This window comes from Xyrauchen texanus, chromosome 42 (genome assembly GCF_025860055.1).
Source record: "Xyrauchen texanus isolate HMW12.3.18 chromosome 42, RBS_HiC_50CHRs, whole genome shotgun sequence".
Classification (NCBI taxonomy): domain Eukaryota; kingdom Metazoa; phylum Chordata; class Actinopteri; order Cypriniformes; family Catostomidae; genus Xyrauchen; species Xyrauchen texanus.
The window spans coordinates 25,346,989-25,366,870 of NC_068317.1; the positions used below are offsets into that span (position 1 = coordinate 25,346,989).

The window sequence follows — 19,882 nt, forward strand, 5'->3', positions numbered from 1 at the left end:
AATGCTATCTACTGGGCATAACATATATTGAACCCGGAATATTCCTTTAAGTTGCATAGTTGTGTAGTATGAGAAATCATAATAGTCGCTAATTTATCAATAAGTAATTAAAAGGAATGCATCAGAGTTAATATTGGTAGATTCTGTCTAACAAAACATCTTGTGAATCCCCTGCAAAGGCTTATATGGGAATAGACAGACAACAAAGCTACTGCTAAAGAGACAAACAAAAAAATTCAAAAGATGGACCACAGGTTCAAGGTATTAGCATAATATTCTGACATTACAATACTGTTTTTTCTCTTTAAATGAATCTCACCTATTCGTGCTTCCTCTCACAGGCACGACTTCGGTTATTCGTTTATACAGACATTATGCAAGTTATTACAGTAATATGTTGTACGAACAGGACAAATTGAGACTTTAATAATCCCAAACATTGACTGTGTGAAAGTAGCCATGTTGGCACTTAAAACAATAGTTAACCCATAACTTCTCTCATCATTTAATCACCATCATGCCATCCCAGATGTGTATGAATTTCTTTCTTCTGCAGAACACAACTCTGTAGGTCCATAATACAAGTGAATGGTGGCCAAAGATTTTGAAGCTCAAAAAAGCACATAAAGGAAGCATAAAATTAATCCATATGACTCCAGTGGTTTAATTCATGTCTTCTGTAGCAATCATATCGGATTTGTGTGAGAACATACAAAATACAAATTTTTCACTATAAATCTTGACATCAGCAGTCTCATTTGCAATCATGATTTCATGCTTGATTACACATCTAGTGCTCTGCACATGCATCAAGCACTAGGAAGTGTAATCAAGCTTGAAATCATGATTGCAAAGGAGACTGCTCATATCAAGATTTATAGTGAAAAGGAGTTATATTTTGGTCTCTTCTCACACAAAACTGATTGGATCGCTTCAGAAGACATTGATTAAACCACTGGAGTCATATGGATTACTTTTATGCTGCCTTTATGAGCTTCAAAGTTTACCATTCATTGCATTGTGTGGCCCTATAGAGTTGAGATCTTCGTTTGTGTTCTCAACACACAGAAGGTAAACTATTCCTTAAAGACACATTCAACTCAGACTCCTGGATACAATTTGCCACAGATTCAATAAGAGCAAATCTGAATAAATTGTGATTTGAGAAATGGTGGGACTCTACTTTAATTTTAAACATACTGCAGTACACTGTATGAACTAATTTGCTGTTGAAAAAGCAGACATGACTGTCAAAGCAAGATTGTTTGCCTTGTTGTTGAGATGATTATGAACGCCACCTTGTGGTGATTGAGGAACAGCCATGGGCTATACAGGGATTTACTTTGATGAATGTAGTTTCCTTTGTTTAATTGTGATGACCTTATTTGACTGTAATCTGATTATATAAATACAGATCTTTGCTTTCATAAACGCTATAATGACAACAAATATTACAGTCTCACAAAAACAGAATGGGCTGAGATACATTCACAGACTGGCACCATTTAGTGTTTATTTGCAGTCTCCATAACCTCAGTTATAGCAAAGATAAACCTCAATAAATAAATACTATACACTTCTACATAACAGTTAAGATGCACGGTAACAAACAGAAAAAACACATACTACCTTTGCCTGTCCTTAAAAAAAATTAAATAAAAAAAACAGAGGGAGTGATGCGTATAATGCATGCAGATAACTGCCCGGACTTAAAAACAGTAAGATATTGGTACATTGATTTGGCATGTCATTTATCTACATATAAGTTTGTGTTTTGTGTGAAAGCTTGAGCCATCCTCGTACTCTCTTAATGCAGTCCAATTTACAGTTTCTTATCTCCACCATGCTTGTGTCAAAGGTTTTGAATTCATTATAAAACTTTGCCATTTCTCATAAAATAGAACAGCTTCCCCTGTGCAATTTCATAAATTAGATTAAAATCTGGTTTGTTTTTTTAAATGTCCTAGGTCATCAAACGGATTAAATGTAAGAGGTTCAACGGAAATCCGCAGATGTGTGTTGAAGATCTCATCATCAACAAGCCTCATCCATCAACCACCCATTTCCCCCATCAGTCTAGATGTGAATAGTCAAGAGTCATGTTATGGCAAGCAGTAGTCACCATATTTTGCTCACAGGTTCTAATGGTGGCACTGAAATCCTCCTTAACCATCCAGGGGTCTTCCCAGGTACACCATTGTCACTTCAGTGTTCCCATAGACGGCCGAAACAGCTGGAAAAAGGCATGCTTTAGGTAGCCCTCTGAACGCCACTCCGAGGAACTCAAACCCACGCTCGAAGGCTAGTGTCTTATCATCCATGTCTAGGATTACGCGTATTCTCTCCCCGATCTGTAGAAGAAGAATAAAACAATACATATCTATGACACAATTTTCTTTTGGCGTCTTACAAAAGGTTAAACCACACATATTTTCAGCAATTTGTGTATTTTCTACTGTCATTTAGCACAAGCTACCTGGTACTTTGGTGCGTTGTTGCACTGCGGGAAGTTGCCGTTGACCTCTCCATTGTGAAGCAGGTTATTGTCTACTAGATTCCATCCCCAGCTCTGGTCATCGCTGCCTAAAAGCGCTACATAGCCCTGGCACTGCAAGGGAGCCCTCTTGGTTGCAATGCCAATCACCGCAACTGTGCCCAGGGGTCCCTCCCACCAGATCTCCCAGGCATGACGGCCCTCTGAGAAGCCGATCTTCCCACGGGCACCGTCCGTGCTTTGGGCGATGGGGTTACGGTGCAGGGTGAACCCATTTTTCTTGATATAGACATTCCTGGAGCAGTCATTGGAGCTCAGAGCATGCTGGAAAGACTTAAGCTGAGGATAGAGAATTTAAAATCAAAGTACAATTTTTGTCTTTGACAGTTCTACACAAGTAGATACACCAAGATTAAGTAGAACACAGAAACTTGATTCAATAATTCAACGAGCATTACGCAAACTCATCAGTTTTGAAAAGTGACCCATTTTCTTTAGATTTATGCACATCCACTGCAGACAGTCTATTTAATTTACTGTGTTTGACATTTAATTGACTCTCGAAAATGGGTCTTCCAAATGGACAATGACCCCAAGCATACCTCCACAGTTGTGGCAAAATGGATTAAGGACAACAAAGTCAAGGTTTTGGAGTGACCATCACAAAGCCCTGACCTCAATCCCATAGAACATTTGTGGGCAGAACTGAAAATCTGACTCAGTTACACCAGTTCTGTCAGGAGGAATGGACCAAAATTCCAGCAACTTATTGTGAAAAGTTTGTTGAAGGCTCCCCAAAACGATAGACCCAAGTAGGGTTTAAACGGTAGAGATTTTCATGGTATGATAACCGTCTCAGAAAATATCACTTTTTCACGGTATACGGTATTACACAATTACTATTATGAAAACAGGGAAAACAGAAGGGTTATTTATTTATTTTTGAGCAAACACTTTATTATAATTGAAACTTGAAACCATTTATTTTATTGAAGTATGTGTAAAAAAGTCTCCCTTTTCAAAATAAAATAGAAAAAATAAGAAAGCTAACAGAATTATAATAAACATGATAAAAAAAAGCATGTAACTATAACATGTTATATAACTAAAGCATGTTAATTTACATGTTAAATGAACTACTAAATTAAAAAAAACATCGGCTGTGTGAGATTTTGAAGTAATGTCCTATGATTATTAACAGTTAACATATACTGTAGATGACAGTGAGGTCAGACTGCTCCTGTCTGTAACTTTAACTCAGCGCTTCTCAACTGTTTTTGCTTCAGGAAAGATTTTACATTAGAAATCAAGTGTCGACCTGCCATAGATTAAATAACCTGTATTTAATGTATCCTGGGTTGCATTTCCTTTTATGTTGCATAGTTTTGTTTATGGTTTTCCAGTACAAGAACATGCCTCAAGTGACATTATTTTTGTTGATGATGTCAAAACCTACAGGAAGTTTTCTCTCGCCCTTTTAAAAATTGAAGAGCATATTTACTTATATGAGCCCATTATTATCCCGTTTGTTACCTAATATTACATATTTATACACATATTACACAGAAGGAAAGGCTCCTCATTACCATGGTTAGGTCAGTGGGCTAGTCTTAAATAATAGTAATAATAATAATAAATTAATGTACTTATGAAAAATAAATATTAGCTGAAACTCATCTTGAAACTTTAACTATAACTGCCACTGTTGATATAAAATGAGGTCTAATAGATTCTACCTTTAGATTATCTCAAATAAAACTATAACATTTTGTCAGAATATAACAGTTACTCATGAAAAATCTTTTTTGGCGCATAGCACAGTTGCTTTTCTCCTCAGTGCTGTTTGGCATGTCAGGACTGCTACTGTTGAGAGGTTCAAACTGACAATCTCCATAACACTTTCAACTAGAAAACTCTCACTAAAATTGAAATGTTTGATGTCTGCGCTCCGCAATATCGAGGGAATCCCAGTTGTTGAACGCACGCGCCAGTGAGAAGAGCAGATCATTAGCGTGAGCTCGTTACACTCGTGAAAGTGCAGATGAGAAGTTTTAGCTGTTTGCGATATTATCATTAAATCTGCCTCGGCAGTCCTACATAGTCGATCACTTGTGCGGCCGCCGAAATATCTTCAATGGGAGAACCATGGCATTGTTCTTTCCCTGCTATCCACGACCCAGTCCGAATAGACCAGTTGATAAACACTGCTTTAACTCACACACTCATGTCAGACCCCCTCGCCTCACTTCTCTCTGACATTTTCTCCGCTGCATGTTTGTGTGTGTGACGCAAGTTTACGAGTCTGACAGGCAAACAAGGAGGAAAGGAGATGCGCAAGCACATGTGAGATTCTCCATCCGGTTGCATTTTTTTCTCAATACCGTAGATAAGCAAATGTACATGGTATGATAACCGTCAATTTTCAAACCGTGGTATACCTTGAAACCGGTATACCGCTGCAACCCTAGACCCAAGTTAAACAATTTAAAGGCAATGCTACCAAAACAAAGTGTACGTACACTTCTGACCCACTGGGAATGTGATGAAAGAAATAAAAGCTGAAATAAATAATTCTCTCTACTATTATTCTGACTATTATTTCATATTCTTAAAATAAAGGAGTGATCCTAACCGACCTAACACAGGGAATGTTTTCTATGATTAAATGTCAGAAAGGTAAACTTCTGACTAATATATATATATCTCGTTTTTTTACTTTCAAAAACCACAAATCAGATGGAAACAAAATGGTAATATGATATTTTCCTTGGTACTGAATAAATGTCACATTCATGTATCATGGCATTTACATGGTGCTGTAAGGTCCTTCAACTACTGACGTATATCCAAAAAACTAAGGTACTTTTTAGTTTTTACTAGTGTAAAGAGAAATCTTTAACTTTGTTAGTTCTAAAACATAAAATAAATCCACTGCAGACAGTCTATATAAAGACTGAATTGTGTATCCAGTATTTACAAATGATGTTAATCCATTAAAGACTAGAGGTCGACTGATAGTGGAATTTGGTGATACTGATATCTCAGGTGGTGGGAAAGGCCGCAAACCAATTAAATGGCCCATAGTTTTTACATTTAAAAATATCTTATTTTTTTCCTTCCTATGATGAGCACAGACAAAGAGTCCTAAATGGAAAAAAATAAATAAAAAGAATAACTTCAAATGCAAACACACCAGGGACTCTTCTTTTGAAATGATTAAATAATGAAAAACTACTGGCAACTATCGCCTTTTATATTGCTGATAACAATACTTACAAAAAGCAACAAATCGGCACCAATTCATCAGTAAAATCGAGATATATATATATATATATATATATATATATATATATATATATATATATATATATATTTAATTCTTAGTCTTTTCTTACTATGATAGGCCTGACATAAGAGTCCAAAATGAACAAAATTACAGATGCAGTTTTTTGTGCATTCAAAATCTCAATAATAACCATAATGCAGGACTTTTATAAATATGCAAGAAATTACCCAAGGACTCTTGTTTTGAAATGACAGAGACTTGGCTTTGTTACAATGCTCTATATATGAGTATTTACCAAAGCTTATTAAGCTCTAGCCTTTATATTCACTTTCTTTGCATGCCCTCATTTCAATGTAGAACATTTGATTATCTAATCAAAAAAACTAAATATGCATTGAAAAATTAGGATACAAAGCTCAATGGATATTGTCAACGATGAAACATTTAAATACACAAATACCCAAGAGGTGTCAGTGATTTTTTTTACTTCACCTCTATAGGCCGCTTTTATACTGTAGAACCAATCTGTTTTAACTGTAGACTCTGGAACACTGGACAAGGAACACTGATTAATAAAATAATAATAATAATTAGAAAAAAAAAAAAACTATTGGTAACTAACTGCATATATATTTTTGCAGATAGCAGATTGCTCCAAAAAGTAACTATCTGCACTGATTAATCAGTAAAACCAATATATTGGTCTACCTACACTGTCATACACAGAGCAAAATCTGGCCCATATAATGAAAATCCACAATTTTGATAATTTAAGAATCAACAATCGCAATCTAGACTCATGTTCCATATAATTTTTGAGATTGGAAATGGAAACATTACAAAGAAATAAAAAATGACTGGTGGCAGTACCATGGTACAGTGATGGTATCAGATGGTAAATACAATTGTATTTTGATACATCCCATAGTGAATGATTATTAAATGAATGTACCATTTACAAGGTATTCCAAGATATTTACAAGAATACTATTGTACACGTCCAAAACACCATGATGGTAGAACCATGGTACATTTTTGTGGGGGAGGAGAAATCTTTAACTTCCATAGTTCCAATACATTAAATTCAATCAGGATGTAATTCAGTCATTCTGAGGAAATGACATCCACTGCAGACAACCTCTTTAATGGCTGCACTGTGTGTCCAATATTTACAAATGACGTCATCTTTTAAAGACCATTATTGCTGACTGACACCTTCCTATACATTCCTGGCAATATTCAAATGCTATGTAATTAACAATGTCAAAGCATTTCATAATCAAATAAGAACACTCATGCAATAAGATAAATCTAGCCTATATATTGAACATAAACATTATTTTTTACTATTAGAAACCACAATCACAATGAATTACACTCATGGTTTTGACTTGTCTTTTGCAGCGTAACTGCTTAATATTAGTAATACTCTTACTTTTCCTTTATAAGAAGCCAGATTGCACAGGACATCAGAACGCAGCGCTTCATCAGTCAGGACACGCGCGCACTGACTCCGCCACACCTCACTGTTTTCATCAGCCAGACAGCTGTTCCAATGCCAGCATACAAGCGAACAGTTCATAAGATCCGGCAGCTCCAGATAAGAGAACATATGCTCGAGTACCCGGCTGGGTAGCCGACCCGCGATGCTCGAACCACCGCTTAAAAAAGCCGCAGAACCGGAGCCCGATGATGAGGAGCAGCAGCCTGCGGCGGCGGCGGCGGCAGCGCCCAGCTCTGCAGACTGCGCCCCTACACCGGCCGCGCCAGACATGTCAAAACTCCTTCGCTAAAAGCTGGCGCTATTAAAACCGCCGGGGTTCAACAGCATGGGAGGCGGGACGGGTCAGAACCCCGTCACGGGCCAAGAAGCGCGTTCATCGGACACATTTCTCAGCGTTATCACAGTTGCTACCAAATGGATCAAATCTAAGCTATGTGACTATTGTAGAGGTCCTGGACGAAGAGAGTGATACAAATTCGAGGCCAAGAAATTTGAAAGTGAAAGTAAGAAAGTGTAAGAGTTTAAATATATATCTTAGATTTAAAGTGTTTTATAAGCAAGGCATAAATATCAAAATATCTACATAAAATGCTGAAGAGGCATAAACGTGTCACTGTTTCAGTTTTAGTAATCCACAAGTCTTTAAGGACCTGGAAATTGACGGAATTACGTAGGCAAAGGGAGAAGTGGGGTTACAGGAAAGACCACTTGGGGGCGCCAAACCACACGCTGTAGTGCACTGTTCTTCATATAAAATAAATTAAATATATTAAACAATTGGTAATACTTATCAATGACGTTGCATTTGTTAACATTAGGAAATGCATTTAGTGTAATTTTATAATTATACTTGTATAATTTTACCTTATATGTTACATATGTATATGTACATATTATATTGTATATGTTACATATACAAATTATAATACAAAAATATTTGTATACAGTAATATAAGCAAATTAAAGTAAAATTAACCAAGATTGGTCAAATCAAATATTGTTAATTATTAGTTCATATTAAAGGTGCACCCAGTAATTTTTTTGCCCATTCAAATGTTTTACTCCTAAAGAAATTAAATGTAATTTTGAAATGTATGAATAAAATCATGACCACTCACATATGAGGACTCATATCATCAACCTTATAAAAGCTAATTTATTCTACACAGGGGAGGGGCAGTATTGGGTAGTAACGGAATACATGTAACGGATGACCTATTTAAAGGGTAACTAAACACCTGCTCAGAGTCTGACTCCACCCACTAGAAATATTTGAAAATGCAGGAAAAGTGGGCAGACCCCCGGCGGGGATAGAGGGAACGAACCGAGTGTGGGGCTGAGCGGGGGGCGGGGGGGGGCACCTGAGACTCGTAGTGACGGATTAATTGACAGCTGCAGTCAGACTCTATGTTATTATTATTCCTCACACGGTCGCAAGACGACATGTACATGAATCTGGCGTGGTGAGCTGGAACCTGCTTACGTCAGCTGTCACCGCTTACGTCACGAAGTACCGCAACAGCCAATAGGAAAATTCAACGGCAGTAGCCACCGTTCAACCTGAAGAGGGCAGCACTCAGACGTTTTTACACCATATATTGTAGAATTAAAACACTTTATACACAAATGTCAAAAAAATTACTTGAAACAATGACCAGTACTAATAAAGCCCCATGCTTACAGATCATTAACTAAAAAAAGTTGGTTTAGGGTTTAGTTACCCTTTAAAATACAAAATACATGTAACTGTATTCCATTAAAGTTACAATTTATATAATTGATAATTAGAATACAGTTACATTCAAAAATAATTTTGATTATTGAAGAGATTACATTGCATTGTATTGTCATTTGTTTTATTTAATATTTGGTCCTTTCGATGGAAAACATTTATACTTATAAATGATGCTATCCAAAGTGCATTTGAACATAAAAAACACTTTCTTATGATGTGTTACATTCATACGAGCAGACAGAGAAGTAAGTTTGAAGTTTGGAGCAGGAGAAATAGAAATAAACCTTGTGTATATTGTCAGCTTTATGCTAAGCTAAAATGCTATTTCTAGCCATTTTACATGCACATGTTACCAGACACAATCATATTTTATTTTATCAAAAAAATTCACATTTGATCATAATGTCTTATTTTCTTTGATATTAGGTCGAAAATTATATTCTTGATAATAATTTTTGTATTGTTTTCCTGTAAAATTATTAAAAATAATTCTTTAAACAAGATCAATTTGATTTATCTTGTTTTAGAAACAACACTGTATATGATATTTAGGTTTTTCAGAGAATGTAATGTGTATTTTGTCTTAATAAACTGGCAGAGTTTTTAAAGTCAAAACAAGTGAAAAAATCTTGCAGTGCTGAATAAATCATCCAAAGTATTTAGACTACATTACTGACCTTGAGTAATCTAACGGAATACATTACAAATTACAATTTACAGCATGTATCTGTAATTTCAAAAGTAACCCTCCCAACCCTGGGCAGGGGCGCCCTCATGGTGACTGCCATTTTCGAACCATCTTAATACTACTACTCACTTAATCTCAGTAACCATCTTGTTATTGGACACTTTCACTCCTGGATTAAATTAATCATGACTGACTGTGAATAGTGAATTTATACAGTGGCATCTGTAACTAAAATGTATTGATTTTGAATGATGCTGCATCCACACCAGGTGTCAATGTAAGTCCAAGGTGACACAAACAAAAATGTACAACTTGTGCACCTTTAACTAATGAAAGTAAAGTGTTACTTATTATAACCAAAATATACACAGTTAACACATAATATAAAATAATTAATTGTTTAAAGAAAGTAAAATAAAATAATGTGTATGTGATCTATTTTAATACCTAACACTGCTGAATATTTCATTTAAATTTATTTAAAATTTCAAATAGAGTTTAACTCACAGAAAAATCAACAATAAATTGGCTTGTGGCTCCTGAAAAGGGACAAAAGAGCCCATCATTTAGTTCTTATTCGTGGTTTATGTAATACTTTCTTTTCTCAGAAGAACAGCAGCAGGAGTTTACAATTATGTTACTTCCTATTATTAATTCTTAGCTATTATTAAACTTTCAGGGTTATTTAGTGGCTCGAGTTCACTATAGAACTCATTATGTAATTTAATCTGAACACACAGGAAGATTGGATTTCTTGAAATTCCTCTGGTTCTGTATGGGAATATGCATTTTATTTCACCTTGGTTATGCGACTGTCAGTCTGTCTGTTTTCAAAATGATTTAGGTTGTTGCTTAAGAATGCTGTTTGGCCTGATGGATAATTAGATGTAATGACGCCAGGCAGTAAATGCTTGCATTATCCCCTGAGAAGGAACATTATGGTTCAACAGTGCTCTGTGACACACACACACACACACACACACACACACACACACACACACACACACACACACACACACACACACACACACACACACACACACACACACTTGTTGTGTTTCCATGTTTTATGGGGACTTTCCATAGACATAATGGTTTTTATACTGTACAAACTTTATATTCTATCCCCTAAACCTAACCCTACCCCTAAACCTAACCCTCACAGAAAACTTTCTGCATTTTTACCTTTTCAAAAAACATAATTTAGTATGATTTATAAGCTGTTTTCCTCATGGGGACCGACAAAATGTCCCCACAAGGTCAAAAATTTCGGGTTTTACTATCCTTATGGGGACATTTGGTCCCCACAAAGTGATAAATACACGCTCACACACACACACACACACACACACACACACACACACACACACACACACTGTTGTTGTGTTTCCATGTTTTATGGGGACTTTCCATAGACATAATGGTTTTTATACTGTACAAACTTTATATTCTATCCCCTAAACCTAACCCTACCCCTAAACCTAACCCTCACAGAAAACATTCTGCATTTTTACATTTTCAAAAAACATAATTTAGTATGATTTATAAGCTGTTTTCCTCATGGGGACCGACAAAATGTCCCCACAAGGTCAAAAATTTCGGGTTTTACTATCCTTATGGGGACATTTGGTCCCCACAAAGTGATAAATACACGCTCACACACACACACACACACACACACACACACACACACACACACACACACACACACACACACACACACACACACACACACACACACACACACACACACACTTTTGCAAATGCAGCAATATAACCTCTAATTACAAATTGTCTAAGATTGTACTGTTTCCCCCTGCTGAATACTTTGCCTATAAGATCTTCATAAAAACTATAGAATTGTGTCAGCAGGATTGCTGGATATGTATGAAAAATTAGATGTTGGAAACTTTCAGAAATGTCCATGTTTAATTAAACTAACTGTCAGTTTGGAATGACTGCTTCACTGGATGAAATGTATTCCCTTTTACATAACTTACACAACCATCTGCTGGGAGAATTAGGTTATTTGTGTTGTTGTAGAACAGACTGTATATAAGGGGGTAATTATTATATTTTTGGCAGAGCTGCAGGCAGGGAAACCCATTTAATCTTTTCTGCTTACTGGACTGGCTTTATATCTTGCATCAAAATCTTGCATCCTAGACACATCTCTGAATGGAACCAGCTTTGCATGTTAGTCTGCAATAAGTCTGCTTTTTGTTGTGCTGGTGTTTTAGTGTCTGTGTGCATGCAGATTATGCATATTTATTTTGTCATTCTGATGCAATTTTAGTCATTGGCTTCATTAAGAATCTTTTCTAGATGTATGTATTTATTTATTTGTAAATGTATCTTTGAGTTTACAAAAGCAGCCACTAGAGGGATCAAATCCCTTTCTAAATCAGCCCTTTTGCACGGCACACTGTCTAATCCTCAACACAGATTTTGAGTCCCTTGTTAACATCAGTGATGGTCTAAAAAACCTGTATTCCATTCTGGTGTCAGAAATAAAATAGGCCTAACCTAATAATAATAGCCAAACTACAATTGAACTTCCTTTGAACTGTAGTAAAATTAAAACATAGTTCGCAAATCCAGTAAGTATTCCTTAATTTATTTAGTCTCAAAGAGACCAAGTTGTATCAAATTCAATGCAGCGATCAGAGCGCGCTTACACCTGTTTTTATAGGGTGGAGACTGAGGCCACGCCTACTCACCCACCTTGTCCAATCAAAAGTTAAAGAGTATCTTCAGAGGGCGGGGCATTGGCAAGCGGAATGTGAAGCGTAAGTTGAAATCACCACTTCGGTTCACGAGATCTTTACCGTGGGTGAGCGAGAAATTAACGGTATTTTGGATATTGTATATTTGGGTTTTAAATGCGCATCCCTTTGTGTGCAATGTACCAGATATATTCCTCAAGTGAGTAAGCATTTTCAGATTTCATATTTGGTTTTAAACTGAATTTCGTGACTTGTATTGTTTTAATGATGTAGACTAGGGGTAGTTCACACCGAACGCGGTTGAAGTAGACTAGGGTCAGTTCACACCGAACTCGTTTTGCGTCTCTCTGCGCTTTTTTTAATTGTTTTTCTTTGTAAACATGCGCAAGACGGACGTCTTTGACCGTTCCGTTCCGCGTTTTTAAGACGTCGTGTCAACAGTTCAAAATAACTGTATTAAAACGCGTCTCGAGACACCTGCGTTATGTTCCAGCTCCAGCTCAAGAACGCGTTCGGTCTGTATGGACGGATAAAGTAATTGATGTTAAGTTAAGCGTAAACACATATAATTCCTTGAAGACAGAGCATTTCAAATATAAATTGACGAACTCGTTTCGGTGCCGCATTAATAGTAACAATTCGCAGAAAGTTGTACAACTTCGGGACCTTGTTGATTTATCTCCTAACATGTAGAGATCTGTTTGGGTAAGTTGTCTTTGCTTTGGTTCTCTTTGGGAATGGAAATCATGTAGAGTGTCCTCTGGCATTGAGCGCAATCTATAATTTATGCTTTTGTTTTGATTGTTTTATTCTTTCATAGCTGCATTCTTTCTCTTTTATTGTTATGGCATAATATATTTTATAGTATAGTACTAATCTGTTGAACAGCTTCCAAGAGAACAGTCAGAAACATATTAGGGTGGGTGTTTATTGTTATGTTTGATTATTATTAGCCTATAAAATATAGTTACAGTACAGTTACATCATTTTATTGTGATAAAATGTTCTCTAAGTTTCTGTAATTTTCTAACCTTTTAAAGTAAACTAGATTTGCTGAGTTTACTTGATATTGGACATTTATTTGTGCATTTCCTGTGGATTGTATTGCAATGGCATTTGTTATTATAGTGGTTGAGTTTGTGGTTTTGGTAGAAAAGGGATTACTTTGGAGATCCTGGTCTTTTTAAGTGCCCATAACACAATAATACTAGTAATAAAATTGTATTTGTTTGTAATTAATAGTTAATAGTTTACCCAGTATTTAAAATGTTGTCATCATTTACTCTCACCCTTTGTTCCTAACCCATATGACATCCGTGGAACACCATTGGTGGATCTGTCACCATTCATTTATATTGTACAGGAAAAAAGTCAATGAAAGTGTTAATTGATAAGTCAAAAAGTTCCCTTTTACATTTAAAAAAAAAAAATCCTGGTCAGTTAATCAGATAAAAAAAGTACAATACAAGAAGACTTGTATTCATTCTTTTTACTTTGATTAAGGGGTTTTAATGAGGAGCTCCGTGAATCAGTCCTATCTACTTATTATGAAGCTGCATGTAAACATCCCTCTTAAATCAGAGTGGGCAAAATCAGTTAGTACACATATAGAGAAGTATAGTGGAGATGTGTGATAGGATGGTTACCATCACTAGATCACCTTGCCTGTCATTCTCATGTGCCTCATAGTCTTTTTGCTACTCTTACTGAAAAAGAAAGCTATATCTATCTGCTGTCTTTCTCATTATTTTGATGTCTCTTAGTGACATACACCTATGCAAAAACAAAATATATTAGCCTTAATGCAGCAACAAGTTTTATCGATATCAAATTAAAGTGCTGTTCAGCTGAGGCTAGAATGTGTTTAATATATCCAAGTTTATTTAAAATGAACCAAAAAGAGAAAATAAATTATATTGGCATTAAATGTGTAAAAACCCTGTATCATATATTTCATGATAAAAGTTCAAAGTACTTGGACATTCAAAGTAAACTTGTTAACTATTTTCTTAGCTGCTGTTTTGGTGTAGTTAGGAAAACTCAATTTTGGAAGCATAAAAGGAAACAAAACAATTTCCAAATGATTTTATGAGCTTACATGTAACGATACAGTATGTTCGCATGCAGGACTCACATGCTCACTCACTAATGAATAGCTGGACTCTAGCGTTTGCATGTTGAAAACACAGTGAAGACGGTAACATATAAACATTCATGCTGCAGAAACTCTCACGAGAGCACGTATGCTCTGCCTGTGGCTAGAGTGAATCTTGCCGGAGTTTCGCAGCTCGAGGGTTCCCATCATAAAAAAATATTTGGTGTGTGCTCCTAAAAAGTAAAAGATAGACTAATCTCCAAGAAACAATAATTTTGTCTAAGAAAAAAAAAAAGATCGAAAAGTTAATTGCAAGAGGAGTAGCAACTGGCAACCCCCTGGCTCCGCCCCTGTTTGGAGTTCCATCCTGAAGTCTAATGGAGATGATAGGGTTAGAAGTCTTAAAGGTGTCCTTTCTTTCTCATGTCTGCTTTTCCAAAAGGATGACTCAACTTCTCCTAAGCCTCAGGTCACAGTCAGAGCATGCCTTTGAAATTCCTGGTTTCTTTTTAACAATTTTCCCCTATTGAAATGCATTCCACCATATCACTTAAGTCTGTTTGAAGGTTTCTTTATTTGATATGTAAATCACTTTTGAGGTCCAGTCACAGTGAGGGATAAACCAATTTGGCATGTAAGACATCCCTATTAGTGCAGAGCTCAGATTTCTCCACTGTGTGTATGAATAAAGTCCACCAAGTAGACAAGGTTCTGGTACAATCGAGTAAAAGTGGTCTTGTCTTTAAACTTTAGAGGTTTAACCATACATTGACTCCTTTGTGCACACAGGACCTGCTGTCAATGGTGAGCAAACTCTAGGAATCTGAGTATCTCCGGGGAACGTGCACAGGGATCCTTTTAAACTGGCTGCAGCTGGGATGTTTGCTACTGGGATGCTGCAGCAAAGCAGCGGTGGACCGAACAAACGATTGCTGGGAATGGCACGGCTACCCAACTCCCACTTTTTCCCCCTCTCCTCGGGCTCAGGGTCGTGGGGTTTGGGGCAGTCGGTGAAGAGTGGCTCTCTTAGCTCCATCAGCTCTGGATCGGACAGTTTGGAGACGGTGGGGGCTGATCCCGACTACATCATGCAGATGGTCAGTGATGTGCGGAGATTTGCAGATGGTCTGCTCCACCTCAAGGAGGCTTTTAACACCAAAGGTAAAAGTGTGAGCAATTGGGGTTGATGAATGAAGCTTTTGTTAATGTGAGAGTTTAAACCTGGTGTTTGGCCTTGGTTTTGAGGTCAGTAACTTCTCTTTATCTCTCTTGTTGGCAAGATAAGCAAGGGAAAGTTTTATTTGCCATCAGCAATGTGTGTTGATTAAACAATTCCAGCAATCTTAAACAAAGAGACAGTAGAAATCAGAAGGTTCTTTGTTTTTTGTCTGAGAGGTTACTAGTTTGTGTTTTATCAACAGCTAAAACTAGATATTTGGACTAGTTTCATCTCACATTTCAAAGGTGAAGCGTACAATTTCTACGCCATTAGTGTCACCAAACGGAATTACAAAAATAGTCACTGTTTTCAAACAGGGTTCCCAATCACACCCCTCATTAGTTGAACCTTTAACAACCTTCCAATTATGCTAAATTATAAAGTGCGCTTGATATAAAGAATGCAATTTTTATTAATAAATAAATAATATATATATATATATATATATAAGCCATTAAATCATGAAGTTTTAATGAGAAATCTGTGATTGTAGAACTATTTATTTGAAAGATGGACTTCACTGTTATTACATAGCTTTTCCTCTGTTCTCCATGATCTTAAGTGAAGCGTTTTTAATGCAGCAAGAAATTGTTTTATAATAGAGGAGTGAATGAAAATGAACAGGATGATTGATCTTGCATGTGTGATTACTGCATTCCCTAGGCTGTGCCTTTTGGGTCCGTTTGGATCAGATCCAGTGCACTAACCCTTGCCTTTGCCTGAGAGTTACTTAATAAGGAGGGGATGGGGGGTGAATGTGTGTGTGTATATGTGGTGGGGGGTGTTTCCAGCCTCCCATTGTGTCTGTGCCATGTTGTCCAGGGTCTGCAGGAATCTGTCCTTTTGTTCACCGGGGTGATGAAGGGTCCTTGACCCCATCTGGGAAAGAGAGTAACTCTTAGAGTTTCCAGTGTGTGACCGCTGCTTTTGGCCTCCAGGTCTTCCCTGCACGCAGCTTTTGCAGCTACCTTGAAGAGTAGGCCTTTATCACAGTCTGCGTGTCGTCACATCCGGCTCCGAATAGTAGCGTAACTAAACATCCGCCGTTGATCTGTCTATAGACGATCATGTTTTTTCTAAATAAATGTAGTCAACTTGGATGCACTTGGTAGTTAACATCATCTGTTTAAATGTTTCTTTGGATTAACATAGCACTTCACCATATGTGTTATCTACCACTTTAATGTGTAATAGTATCTGATTGAGGTGATTATCAGCAGAAAGTTTTCCCAGTTCGTGAGGAGCAGCCTGCGCACACTGTTCAGCTCAATCCCAGAGGATTATTGTGCTCAATTTAAGTTCGAAGAGATGGCGTTTATGTGTTTTAATGTCATTTTCATCTTTATGTTTTATTTACATTGCATTCAGTCGTGACTCGCGAGTGGATGCTTCAGTCATCGTACTCAAATCACAAGGATAGAACTCCACGTTTACAATGATTAAACTAGTTATTTTCTGTAATCTGACTCTGGGATGGAAAATGTTTCTTTATTTGAACATTTTTAAATGGATCGTATGTCATACATACGATTATAATAAGTAAGTACATGAAAGCAACGTGGTGATTATCATCGCAAATACTCTGTATAATCTTTACTCGGAATATACGTTTTTTTTTTTTGTGACTGACTGTATACCCTTGTCTTATTATAATGCTCTTTAATGTGCAAACAGTGAGTCTGGTTTCTCCCAAGTTTATTTTTCTCCATTAATCTACATCTTATGGAGTTTTGTGTTCCTTGCCACAGTCGCCTACAGCTTGCTCACTGGGGTTATTAATACAATTATCATTTAATTATTTTTAAACACTATTAAAAATCGTATTTTATCTAAATGACACAATGATGATTAATCGACTTTATAGACATTACAGTTTTATCGTCTGTTAATGCTGATATTCTGTAAAGCTGCTTTGAAACGATGTGTGCTGTGAAAGGCGCTATACAAATAAAATTGACTTGACTTGACTTGTACATGTACTTTTGTTTGTATTACTTTCTGCGAACATGGAAAAGTGATAAAGGTCTGGAACACCAGATCTGAGCAGGGGTTTTAGTCTCCCACTATGTCAGTCTTACATTGTTGTCATATCTCTGAAACTGTGGCACTTTACAAATCCGCGTTTGGCATTGAATCTTTCCGCAAAGTGACCTTATTAAAGATCTGCAAGAAAAGACTGCCAAAACAGTTGCACTTTTAGAGAGGAAAGGTTAACAGTTGAACTTCACGTGTAGCATTTTTCAAAAGATCCCTTTGTGTTTTAGCCTTGGTGGCATATATCAGCAGGAATTATGTAAATAAGCTTAGTAACACACTAACATGTGAGTCACAGAGAATTACTTTGCCGTAATCTTCTGAAATTCAGCTAAATACAGGAAAGGGCGAATTTAGGAAAGCAGGCTAATTGGCTGGCGGGAAACAAAATTTTAGAGAGTCCAGAGATTGTGGGCAGAGGTCCTCCTCCTCGCTGTGTATTAAGTATTAAAATACAAACCAACAGTGACTTTGTGTAGACTGGCAATGGTGCCAGTGCTTGACATTTTTTAAGCTTTTTTCACAATATTACGTATCTTGATTTCTTTTGTATTTCCTCTAAATTGGCTTTATAAGTGTGATTGGTCAAATGTATTATTCATCTGATAAAATCAATCAGCCATTGCTGCATTGTTTTTTCAAAGATTTCAAAGCAATATTTACTTACTTTACATCTAATTTGAACAAAACATTTAAAAACTTGTAAAAGGATAGTTCCATATCATCAACAAAATAATGAACATTTATTATACAGTAAATGCAATACATCACCCAGCCCTACTTACAATGATGTATGAGCAGGACCAGATGGAATCTGGGGTGTTTTGTACTGATTTTTTTTGGAAACATTCTTTTTGGAATGGATTTAAACATGGTCTTAAACTGATCTTAAGATCTTAAACTGACCTGAGAGTACTGCAGTCTTGAAATGGCTGCTGAAAACCTTATCAAATTATCTAAAATATTTAATAAATAAACACACAAGGGGTGGGGATGTGTGGAAATTTGTGAAAGATCGGTGTCCCAAATCTGCAAGTTTCTTTTGTTTTCTCTGGAATTTTGCAAGCACCGATTCCATATGAGCCTGTGTACTATATAAGCAGCATATAAAGCAACTGGATAAGAATAGATTGAATCTGTGTCATTTTCACAAATCATACTTTGCAAAAAATAACATGGGCGGCTCATCATATTTTTGTCACAGACATTGATATTCCAGAGGTGGTGCTTAAAGCCGGCGCCACACAAGCAGACTCAAAAAAACTAGATTTTTGCAGAAGGTGTTAAATTTGCAGAATTATTTGCTGAGATCTCACTCTCCTCAGTCAAGAATGGTGGAGGGGTGACAGACTCACCGCAACTCTCTCTCTCTCTCTGATTCCCTGTCACGTGGAGCTGGCAAATAATAACATGAATACCATGTGAGCATGAACAGTTGAGTGAGAGTGATTTATGATGCGATTAATGGAGTAACTTTGTATGATTTTGTTTTTATCCCATCAAGGTTTGCCTTGGAACGTGTATGTCCATTTTCAGCTTTACACAAACACTTTAGACATCTTCCATTTAAATCAAGAAATACTCCAAGTTTCCTTTCAAAAACAGCTCATGTGCTTACTTGCTTACTCTACAGTGAGAAGGAAATGAACGTTATGTTGCTTGTATCTGGGTGATTAGTGTTTTGGATCAGCACACATCTTCAAAGTTGTAATTGTTGGTAGTGAACTGGGTGGGGCTGAACCAGAGCATAAAAGAGGTTGTTAGGAATCACTGGCTCTGGTGTGATTGAAAGTGATTTAAACCCTTTCAGTTTATGACTGTATTGTCTCTAGTGCGTGGCGGCAGAAAGAGACCCTCGTTTTTCAAACCTTTCAGAGTGAGAGGAAGGGAAATGGCAGGCCCTTTTTTACAGCTGTAAACAGAGAGCAGTATTTTGCTTGGTTAAAAACAGCTGCTTTATTCACATGCAATAATGTGAGGGGGATGTTCTTTGTCTCGTGCCCCTTGATTTGTTCTTTGAGGAAACTGGCAGCTTCTGGCAATAAGTCGACTTTCCCATGCAAGAATAGCAAGAATCTTGAGATTTGTCTTCAGGGAGTAG

The 19,882-nt window shown here is 36.7% G+C and overlaps 2 protein-coding genes across 3 annotated transcripts in view; one reads left to right on the plus strand and one right to left on the minus strand.

The window, feature by feature from the left end:
* Window positions 1-1,183: 1,183 nt before the first annotated feature.
* Window positions 1,184-7,709, minus strand: LOC127635380 (F-box/SPRY domain-containing protein 1). The gene is made up of 3 exons (XM_052115372.1): window positions 7,216-7,709; window positions 2,477-2,833; window positions 1,184-2,351 (listed from the first exon to the last, which is right to left on the minus strand). The coding sequence occupies exons 1-3, from the start codon at window positions 7,552-7,554 to the stop codon at window positions 2,166-2,168; spliced, it is 882 nt and encodes a 293-aa protein (XP_051971332.1). The 5' UTR covers window positions 7,555-7,709; the 3' UTR covers window positions 1,184-2,165.
* A 4,814-nt stretch (window positions 7,710-12,523) lies between these two features.
* LOC127635362 (rho GTPase-activating protein 29-like) overlaps window positions 12,524-19,882 on the plus strand; it is a 62,241-nt gene continuing 54,882 nt past the window's right edge. For both annotated transcript variants that reach the window (XM_052115340.1, XM_052115341.1), the window contains exons 1-2: window positions 12,524-12,632; window positions 15,318-15,689. In XM_052115340.1, the coding sequence (XP_051971300.1) occupies window positions 15,407-15,689 (283 nt within the window). In that variant the 5' untranslated portion in view covers window positions 12,524-12,632; window positions 15,318-15,406. The remainder of the gene's footprint in view (window positions 12,633-15,317; window positions 15,690-19,882) is intronic.